At 36.2% G+C, this 11,542-nt stretch overlaps 1 protein-coding gene across 1 annotated transcript in view; it reads left to right on the top strand.

Annotated features, from left to right (window-relative positions):
- EPHA3 (EPH receptor A3) overlaps positions 1 to 11,542 on the top strand; it is a 432,183-nt gene that overhangs the window by 353,897 nt on the left and 66,744 nt on the right. The window contains exons 7-10 of the mRNA XM_004371373.2: positions 1,448 to 1,610; positions 8,613 to 8,715; positions 9,417 to 9,484; positions 11,154 to 11,213. Of these exons, the coding sequence (XP_004371430.1) occupies positions 1,448 to 1,610; positions 8,613 to 8,715; positions 9,417 to 9,484; positions 11,154 to 11,213 (394 nt within the window). The remainder of the gene's footprint in view (positions 1 to 1,447; positions 1,611 to 8,612; positions 8,716 to 9,416; positions 9,485 to 11,153; positions 11,214 to 11,542) is intronic.

Raw genomic sequence — 11,542 nt, 5'->3', positions numbered from 1 at the left:
ATCTATTCATAATAAAAAATATAAACATATATGTAAAAAACCCAAACCAAATTCATTGCCACTGAGTTGATTCTGACTTATAGCAACCCTATAACACAGAGTAGAACTGCCCCGTAGGGTTTCCAAGGCTGTAATCTTTACAGAAGCTGACTGTCACTTCTTTCTCTCAAGGAGCAGCTGGGGGTTCAAACCATCAACCTTTTGGTTAGCAGCCATGCGCTTTAACCACTGTGCCACCAGGGCTCTTTGAAGTATATATACCTATACATATGTACACACACACACATATATTGAATATACATAATGCTTAGAAATATTCTGAATTATTTTAGTAAAATGTAAACTCCACAAGGCCTAGATTTCTTTACTGTGTAGTTCACTGATGATGATGAACGGAGCCTGGTCTGGGTATAGCTCAATATACATTTTTAAAATAAATTAAATCATTATTTATGTGAAATAAATATATTACACTTTCTTCATTATTTTATAAATGGCAACTCAAATGCCATCTAATACATAACCAGCATGCTTCACTAAAAGGTATATGTAGTGGACTGTGTTTTCTGTAATACTCTGTCTAATTTGGTTGAGGATATGCATTGTGTCCTGTTACCCCTGTCCAGGCCCAGCTGCAGGGGTAGGGACATTGTATCATTGCTTGAAATCAGGTTACTCCTAGGCTGCTCAGTATATAGTAATACGTGTTAAAGGAACAATACAGTTCTGTGGAAATCCAATTTTTGTTAGCAAGCTTTGACACAAAACACCTTTACTATTAATGTGCAGGGTGAATCTCCTGGGGTCCCTGGGAATATCCTAGTGTGCAATGTGACTTTTCTAGAGGGGACCCTTTTTGGGGAAATAGAAGTCTAGACTGTGATCTGGAGGTTTTTGTCTCTCCCAAATTACAGTGACTTAGATTAAATATAACAAAAATTTATTTGGTGGTAAGGAAATTGCTGATGTAGTGCCATAGATAAAACCTTGACTTTTTTTTACATTTCCTTTTTTAAGATTGATGCACAGATTTTCTATTTGTGAATGGTTAGGGAATTCCTATCAGGTTTAATTCAAAATAGTATTTACTGAACCTCTGTGTAAGTTTTTTCTTAGAATTAGACTGAAGCTTTTCTCAGGTTTGACTCATATATTCACTAATTAAGAAAAATGAAACCTAATTTTTCTGGCTTTATTTCCAGGGCACAAATCATTACATCCAGATTAGTAATTCAGTAAATATTTCGATATTAAAAAAAAAAAAAAAACTCTTTATCTCATTCAGAAACTGAAATGATTCCTTGATGTGGCATTTTTATCCATTATATATGATCTATGTTAAAATCTCAAGAGAATTGGCTAGTGAAGTGAGTTGAGTGGTTCACTGTTTCCAACCTGAATGCATTATGTGGATTTGATTTTAACATGAATTTTTCTTACTTCAAAGCAGGAGCAAGAGACAAGTTATACCATTCTGAGGGCAAGAGGTACAAACGTTACCATCAGTAGCCTCAAGCCTGACACTACATATGTATTCCAAATCCGAGCCCGAACAGCAGCTGGATATGGGACCAACAGCCGCAAGTTTGAGTTTGAAACGAACCCAGACTGTATGTATTAGCTTAATGTGGTGTATAGGGGCAGGGCTTTTTTTGCAAAAACGGGTCTGATCATTTATTCTCATTCTCTCTGAGGCTTAACCAAATGTGACACCTTGAAAGTACATTGCTTCAGCCATTTAGTAATTTGCATAGCGTTGTGTCTGTGTATTTGTGTTTGTGTGGGTGTGCATCTGTGTTTTCTCTTTGGCAAATCAAACATATTCTAATGTCTGGACTGCATCTGGTTTTCTAATAGCCACAAATTACTTTTGCGGGACATTGTTTAATATGGTAGCACACTGCCAGTGCCTGTTAATCCAGATATTCCAGGTTCATTGCATGATTTTCAGTGAACTACAAAAAAGAAACCTGCCGATCCACGAAAATCTTAATTTTGTTTTAATCCTTAACACATTGAATCTTATTATAACACTTGGAGAATAAGGGTTTTCTATAATCGGTTTTATCACTTTATTTACGTTCACAAGTAATTTTGGATAGTCCATCCATTTGACCCCAAATTTGGCTTTTCTAAAATTGGCAAACATTTTGTGCATAGAAGTTTTTCTACACATTAGAAGAGTCCTCTGCTAAAATGTAGTTTTCAAAAAGTTAAAATCATGATATGGTACTAATATAAAAAGAATGCAGATTAGAGATTATACTTAATTTATTAAGTAGTGAGGAGACGAGTAAAACTGATTCAAATGAAACTTGAAGAACACGCATACACATGTGCACACATAAGTGAACATATTTTCACGCCTACTAGAAGCATTCAGGATTGACAAAAAGTTATAAAACTGTGTCAATTAATAAATAGAATGAACTATTTTATGACACTTTTTGTTTTTTTGGTCAGACAATTAGGATTGTTGTTTGTAATAACAAGCTGTGACTTCTACAAAGTATTGAGATTTTAAATTTTAAATTCAAAGTGTTCTTAAAAATGCAGTGGTTTAGTTTATCAGCTCCATAGTTGAACATTTCTACTCAGAGGAGAGCTGACATACTCATATACACAAAGCTATCCTTAAAGACCTCTCCTCATCCTTCTCCTCATCCTTCTGTGATGCCATGAGAATAGAGAAACCACCGTCAGAAAACATTAGAAACAAAACTTAGTAAGATACCATAGATGTCCATGGCAACAAGATTTAAAATAAAATTTCAGATGACACAAAATAATAGATTTTGAAAATTAACATTAGTAGTTCTAAGTCTTGGTTCAATTTGTAGGTGGTGTAAAGAAATTTTTTTTTTCTATTTTAATGATTATCGATTGACTTTTTTTTCAAACTTTTAAATAGCTATTTGAATTAACAGCAACAACAATAAAAACTAAATTTGATTTACTAGGAAATACCCCAAATCACAGAAATAGGAGAAGCAAGTGTTTATTCTATTTTGTGGTAGAAATAAGGCATATTGAGGGATGGGAGGCTCAGATCACCATTAGACAAACTGTATTATGTTGATGCATGTTTTGAAACCTTCATGTTAGCTTGTATGTTCCTAATCAGCACATAGCTCTAATTTATCTGATAAGTAAATTTGCAAAAACAACAACAAAGTCCAAAATTCAAATGTAATTCCAGATTTGCCACAGATATTGCTGTGGTAGTGTTTACACATGAACTTCTAATGAGGCTTCAGTGTCTAAGGCTTAAGAAATATTCCATTTAAAAACTGCAGGGTCTTAAGATTTTTGCCAAGGTAAGTTTTATACTTGTCATATATTGAGGGAGAGAGGAGGAAAACAGACTAGAAAGAAAAATATGACCTTTTCTCCTTCCCTATTCCATTTATAAAAATCTCTAAGTTGAGCCCTTTGATTTTTTTAAATCAATTTATCCTTAATGCTTCACCTAAGAATTCATCTAGACTTTAAATGTAAATGAGAGGAGAAAAAAAAAGAGGTCTGTTTGTCTTAGAGGACAAAAGACAAAAATCAACTCTCACCCTATTTTGTAAATCAAAATGACATAGTCATAAATGCTATGGGTTTTTAAGAGTCTGAATTGTTATATGTTGATACTTAAAAGATATGAAAAAGACTCATGTTTGTATTCCTTAAACATTTTTCTCATTGCTTCTAGTTTTTATTTTTAAAAATTACATTAAAAAGTTCTCTTTCATAACGCATGAAAATGTTTCTTAGTCGGAAGAGAAAACCAAACCAAACCAAACCAAACCCAGTGCCGTCCAGTCGATTCCGACTCATAGCGACCCTGTAGGGCAAAGTAGAACTGTCCCACAGGGTTTACAAGGAGCTGCTTGGTGGATTCGAACTGCCAGCCTTTTGGTTAGCAGCCAAGCTCTCACCCATGGCACAACCAGGGCTCCTTTCTTAGTAGGGCACAGTGTATTCTAAGGTTGACTTTAGAGGACATTTGCTGAATTTGGTTTATAATAAAGCTATTGAAGCAAAGTGGAGCACATATTTTGCTAAGTGCTTTGAAATATTTTTTTAATATGTCAATACTTTACATTCGTTATCATCCTCATTTTATATATGAGGAAACTGAGGCATAGAGAGGTTAAGTAAGTTTTCCAAAGTCACACAGTTAGTAAGTGATGGGTCTGATTCTAGAAACCATGCATTTATGGGACAGCATATAAAGCATTTTCATAAACATCTCATTTGATCTTGTTTTGTAAGCTATCCAGATATTACTATTGCTTTTATGCATGATTTAGTACTCACAGTTTATATATTTTTTTCTGAGGTCACAGAACGACTAAGTAAGTTTTGTGGACGAGTCTAGAATCTCTGGGCTTTGAAATCTTGATTCAGTGCTGCTGTTGTCCATTTAAAAGGAAGAAAAAAAATGATGCTAAAGTAAAAGTCACAGAAAACAAAAAGTACAGAAGAGAAGGACATTCTTAGAGTGAAGGCAGCTTCCACCAAAGCTAGAAGTAAAAACACCATGCCAAGTTTAGGAAAAGACAGTCTTAATTGTTTCTGGAAACTCTCAGTGGACAGAAACTGAATCCAGGATTTGTGCTCAAGAAAGCCAGGCATAATGTAGTAGCTAAGAGCAAGGACTTTGGAACCAGACTGACATTTATTAGCTGGACGACTTTGGACAAGTCATTTTAATTCTTCATGCCTCAGTTTCAGAAATGCCTCAGAAATTAGGGAAAATAAATGTGCATATATCAGTAGGGTTTTTATGTTGATTAAATTAGTTGATATTTGTAAAGTTCCTAAAACATTACCTAATATACTAGGTAGTCAACAAGTATGTGTGTCTAAATAAATAGTCCATAATTTCAACATCCAAACAATTTTAAGAACAAAAATCTGTGCGAGAAAGCTGAGTTTTAGAATTGAAGGATTCTATTGGATATTAGTATGGAAGACAAGCCCCAGAGACAATTAAATTAACACTCCCAGATGTCTCACACCTCCTTTAGGGTGTTTTTAATGAGTGGTGTGTAGTAACTTTAACCTCTTGGACGCTAATTAAATCAGCCCTTGAAAACCCTATGGAGCACAGTTCTACTCTGATACACAGAGGGTCGTCATAAGTCAGAATAGAGGTGATGACAACTGATTTTTAAGGGAGGCTGAAAAAGGTAGAATGGGATCATTATGTAGAGAATTTTGCATACCAAAATCAGGATTCAAATATAATTTTGTAGGACATAAAGTACTTTACAAGTTTGTCACCAAGAAAATAATATATCAAAAATATATAATATTTATTGACCACTTCCTATATGCTTGGCACTATTCTAAATGCTTTATTTGAATTAATTCATTTAATTCTCACACTAACCGTATCAGGTCACAGGGCTAATAAGTGGCGGAGTGAGGATACAAATATAACCACTCTGGTCATGAGAATGAGCTCCTACCACTCCCCTTTAAGGAGAGAAAGCCAGTAATACTCTTAATTAGGATGGATTACCATAGCAAACCACTGGAAACAGGGAGAGGGGTTTGGTTGCATTATTAGACACGAGCCAAATTATTAGACAACTATATAACACACATCGAATCAATATTATTCATTTACATGATTGCTAATTTCAGTAACAAAAACACTCTCTGTGTTCTAGAGAGTGTCCTGGAGTCATAGATATTTAGAACTAGATGGAACCATACAGACATTTTACTTTAAACCCTTCTTTGACAGAAGAAGAAAGAGAAACCTTCTTTCTCCTGTCATGTTTCCCCTCCCAATCTTACTAAACTTTATCATATAAATTGGTTAATAAAACTAGAGAATTCAGAACTTGCTACTATTTATAAATTATTACAGCGTATAAAATGAAAAGCACAAGTTGCAGTCTACCACTGTACATACTTACTGTATGTTTATGGGGCATTTTTGAAACACCAGGTTAAGCTATTTTCAAACTATTCACAGATCTCTAGCCAATGGATGGGGTTGTACCAGTGCAGGTTCTCTGGGAAGCAAATGCCAAGACAGAATTAAAGAGTAAGGGCTTTCTAGAAAGAAACACCTGTGAAGGATATAAGGAGGAAGGGACAGGAATTGTAAGGAGAGCCTCAGGACTAAGATGCAGCTCTGAAATGTATGAAGGGAGATAGAGAAAGAAGGGCTGGAGGAAGAGCCTCAGACGGCTGTGCAGTTCGGAGAGTCTCAGCCAAGCCAATGGGAGCTCAGAAGGAAATTGCCCATTAGAGGAATGGCCTGGCTCCAGTTCCCCTGCATTGCCTAGTCATTGAGGAGAGCGCAGCCTGTGCGTGAAAACTGTGGTGGATCCTGAAGGTGCAGCAGCTGGAGACTGTCTGTTCACTGCACTTTTGGCAGCAGGGAGATCTGAGCAGGCACCCCCACGGCTGCCACAGTAGTGTAAACAGTAGTTTGCTGGTAGTAAAGAATAAAGTGCTTGCAACAGTTTATGATTTTGCCATCCTACCACACTCTGAGCTCTTTTTCAAATGCTTAGAAAACTTGTCACAGCTTATCTGCCACATTTTCCTGGTATCATTTAACTACTCCTAAAATCTCATATTTTAGAGAAAACCTTCCCAACTTAGATTTGACTGGGTTGAAGGTGCTCTGTTGGATTCTAGGAAAAGGATAGTATTCAGCTAACTAAACTCTCCGCTCTTTTGATTAGTGATTTGTTCATTTGTTCAAAGAGCCTTTACCCCAAGAATAACATATGCAACGGTGTGGACATATGAAAGGGGCTGATCTAGGAGCTATATATGTTTTAGAAAGCCTAGAGATTAGGATGTTTATGGAGTTTGTCAGCAGATGAGGCTGAAGTTTTAGGCTACAGAATTTGCATTTTATCCTAAAAGTGATAGAGAGCCACACAAATATTTTAAGCATGGGAATGACATGATCAAATCCATAGTTTAGGAGCACTCAAAGCAAGGTAAAAGATAAACTAATATTTTAGAGGGCTTGGTAATTAATTGGAAATAGAACGGTCAGGAGAGGGAGAAGCCAAGGTGACTTCTTAATGTATGGTCTTGATCCTTGCTACTCAAATTGTGGTGGTGGTGGTTGTTCTTAGGTGCCCTTGAGTTAGTTCCGACCCCTAGCTACCCTATGTACAACAGAACAAAACACTGCCTGGTCCTGCGCCATCCTCACAATCATTGCAGAAAAATGTGGTTGGTGGCGTTGAAATCAGCAGATCAACATCACCTGGGAGAGTGTAAGCAATGCAAAATCTCATTCCCCACTCTAGACCAACTAAAGTAAAAAATGCATTTTTAACAAGATCCTCAAATGGTTTGTATGAATATTAAAGTTTGAGAAGCATTGTTCTAGGTCAAGCATCAGAAAACTTTATCTATAAAGAGCCTGTTAATAAATATTATAGGCTTTGTGAACCATGAAGTCTCTGTTGCTACTATTCAACTTGGCTACTGTAGGGTAAAACCAGCCATAAAACCAAACCAAACCAAACCCATTGCCATCGCGAGTCAATTCTGACTCATAACGACCCTAAAGGACAGAGTAGAACTGCCCCATAGGGTTTCCAAGGCCCGCCTGGTGGATTCAAACTGCCAGCCTTTTGGTTAGCAGCCATAGCTCTTATCCACTACACCACCAGGGTTTCCAAAGCCCGCCATAGACAATACATAAATGGATATATGTGTCTTTGTCTTAATAAAGGGGCTCTGGTTGCGCAGTGGTTAAGAGCTATGGCTGTTAACCAAAAGGTTGGCAGTTCAAATTTACCAGCCGCTCTTTGGAAATCCTATGGGACAGTTCTACTCTGTCCTATAGGTTCCCTATGAATTGGAATCGACTTGATGACAACGGGTTTAACAGTTTTAATGAAACTATATTTATTCTCACAAAAATTTGATTTTCATACAGTTGTCATGTGTCACAAAATGTTCTTTTAACTTTTTTTTCAACCATTTTAAAGCACAAAAACAATTCTTAGCTCATGAGCTATACAAAAACTGGGAGTGGGGCAGATTTGACTAGTGTACCAATATTGGCAACTCCTGGTCTAGGTGAATGAGTGAGTGATAGGTCCATTTAAGAGGTAGGAAACAGAGGGAGAAGAGAGGTTGTTGACTGTCTGTGTTGAGGTCCATAGGACAGGTATTATTATCTCTGTTTAAAAATATAGTTATTGGAGGCTAAACAAGCTTAGTCAGAAAGCTTGAAAAGTTTTATTCTGGAAAAGATTCACATGTTCTTTATATTCCTCTAAGAGCTTCTGGCTTTTCCATTGAATTTCTTTTCAGATAGGAAAGAAAAAACCAGTCCATCATATTTCACACAGTAGAAACTCAAGTAGTGTTTGACTGAGGTAATTGAAAGAGAATATTTAATATTATCAACTAAGTAGAAATATCAAGCAAAATTATGGGGAATGTCTTTTTTTTTTTTTTTTTCTTTTACATTATATGAAGAATTTCTTCAACACCTTATCAGGCATTAAGCCATATTTGAGGTAAAAGCAAAATAACTATGAATTAATTTATAAGCTCTTCCATGTAGATGTTAGTTATGATGTGTTAATGTGTTTTCTCATTTTGTCTCTTCAACCTCACAGCTTTCTCCATCTCCGGTGAAAATAGCCAAGTGGTGATGATTGTCATTTCAGCTGCAGTAACAATTATTCTCCTCACAGTCATCACATACGTTTTGATCGGGAGGTGAGTCACAGTCTGTTTTACTATTTATTTTCATTGTTGCTTTGCTTTCTCCCCTCAGTTACTGTTAGAGTTTGAAGAGTGTGGTCAATAACGTGTTTTAACAAATAAGAATGTCTTCACCTTTATTCCAGGTTCTTCATTTTCTTTTCCCTTTCTCTCTATGTTTTTCGCCATCCTTAGTTTTGATTTCATTTTCCTCCATTAAATCCTGCTACCACTCTTCAGCAAACACCACTTCTTTCCTTTTGATGCCACCCTTAGTTTTTATTTTCTTTTTCCAATTATCCTCTTGCTCTTTAAATGCATCCCAGATTTCCCAACACGTTCTCACCCAGAACACTGGTCACACTGCCCGGCAGTCACCACTAACAATGGGGACTTCACCCTTCATTCATTCTAACAGTAGTTGTTAAAGAAAATACCATAAACACATTCTAAGGCCATTATAAAAAGTGAACTAGAGGGGTCTGCACAGTGGGGAAGTAACCCTACATATCTCCTCATTAGGCAGCTTTCCAGAATCCCCAGAGGAGGAGGCTTTCTGTAGAGAATTTAGAAAATATGAAGCCATTAAACTTTCACTAAAGCGTTTAATTGTTTGAGGAAAATTCGTATTCTGGTGTGCTTTGCACAGTCTGAGCATAGATAATGGTTTTAAGTATATTTTCTTTATTTTTCTTCTTCCTTTCATTTGCCTCTAGGTTCTGTGGATATAACAAGTCAAAACATGGCACAGATGAGAAAAGACTTCACTTTGGAAATGAACATTGTGAGTTTCTAAGTTTTTTTTTTTTTTTTTTTTGGTTTTAACATTTTAGTTTTAGCATTTGTTGGTTTATAATGGAATAATTTCCCCCCGACAAAGAGAATTCAAAAGTAGTTTTATGGGAAAAGCGAGTAAATTAAATTTATTTTTAAACAGAGAAGGAAATTTATGGCTCTGCATTAAGTAATTTTTACATGGCTACATTTCAGCATACTTAAGTTAAATTAAAGGGTGACCTGTGGTTTATATTCAAATAATGCACATGATGGGTAGTACGGACTGTAGTCAGCTCTGCGTGGCTGAAATGCAAAGCGTATCTTCAGTTTCCTTATTACCAGTCCTTTGCTGAAATCTAAATAGAAAACTTTTCTCTTTCCTAACTCCCAAGTAAATATAAACAATCTCTGTTTATGTGAAATGCCTTACTCCATTTTGCCAGCCAACCAGGAGAGAACCTTTAGAATAAACTGTTTTATTTTGGAGTTACATGATATCCAACTGGCAGTAAAGCCAGCACTTCACCCGCCTCCCCCCCTATTTTAATACCATCCAGCTTAGCCTCTTTTAATATTTTCTAAAAGAAATAATCTTTCAGGAAACAAAGTACTCACATCTAACAAAAAGACTCCTTTGATTTTCTTTTGGTGAAACAAATAATCCCAGGTGATTTTCTTTTCAGAACTATGGCTCAATTTAACGTGACTATTACTGATCAGTGGTATTAAAGGGAATAGCACGTTCTCATGGAAATTAGTACAGAAACCACACTCATGCTCATGTGCTCTAAAATGATCTCAGTATCACCGAATTAGTCTTGTAAGCATCCCTCTCTTTGGCATTTATTATTGCCTTCTAAAGCTATTTTCAAATCAATATGACACTTGGTATCAGTCATTGGATTTGCAGCTAAAAATGATAGGTTTAGCTATAATTCAAGTGAACACTTGATTACCCATTGCTAACACTATAGCTTGAAAAGAGGAATGTCTTCCAAAAAATAAATTGATGTGAGGTGGAAATAGAGCAGGAGTTAGCTGACCACAATGTTTGCTTTGTCCACTAAGGTTTCCTTCCATCTCACTGCGGAGTCATTATGGAATAGCTCACAAACAAGCCTAACTTCCATCTTCAATTTCTGACACCTCATCATTCCTGATGAGTTAGGTTACCGACTCAAAAGGCATTAAAAAGTGCCTGAACAAATCACAGGCCATTTGTCTGCCTTTTTTTATAGGTCCTACAAAACACCTCATCTCAATTGCCATGCATCAATTAGAGCAGTTATATTTTTGTGGATTAAGTTGATTTTCATTTGAGTTGGACAATTGATGTAAACATTGTCTTTAGAGCAAGATCATGCTGATGTGGCCCTTTTTATGGGAATTATAAATCTTGTGAATGTGGAGCTCTGATAAATCTCTGTGTGCCGACTACAAGCAGATTCCTGTATCATCCCAGTCTATTTTAGCTATTAGTGTTTATGGTGGAGTTTGTTAAAATTTTAATTTTTTTCAACTGCAAAATATCTTTATGATAAACAGACAAAAAAGAATGGCATTTTATCCTAGCTGCAAGGGCATAAAGTAACTTATATGCGTGTCATAAACTTTCTGCATTTTAATACTACAGCTGGTTTATTTCAGACCATTTGTTTTAGCGTTACTTTAAAAAGCTCAGGCTATGAACTATTCCCTCCAGTCTTGTTACAAATCCCATAATATTGCTTCAAAAGGTAAGAAATGTGTTTTACCTCCTAAGATCTTGTTCCCTTGCCCTTTCTGGCTAGGCCTTTTTACTTTTTTTGCTATCCTTAGGGCAACTCATGCTGGTAAAATGGAATTGTAAATTATTGTGTTTGCACAGAATGAGCTGTAAAGTAGTGCAGCTTAACACATGCGCATGTGTTTATTATCTGGTTTTCAAGACAGAGCCCAGTTACTCTGTGTGTAGCCCTTAATTATTGGTGTGGAAGGATTATGTGCCTTGTACCCTGAATCACCTGATTCCTGGAATCTCTGGGGTCAGCAGTTAAAAATCAGCAGCCAAAGCCCCCACGGTGAA

The sequence above is a fragment of the Trichechus manatus genome, unplaced genomic scaffold (genome assembly GCF_000243295.1).
Source record: "Trichechus manatus latirostris isolate Lorelei unplaced genomic scaffold, TriManLat1.0 scaffold00012, whole genome shotgun sequence".
NCBI lineage: Eukaryota > Metazoa > Chordata > Mammalia > Sirenia > Trichechidae > Trichechus > Trichechus manatus.
Note: the sequence above shows the minus strand (reverse complement) of the source record. Positions and strands in the feature narration are given on the sequence as shown.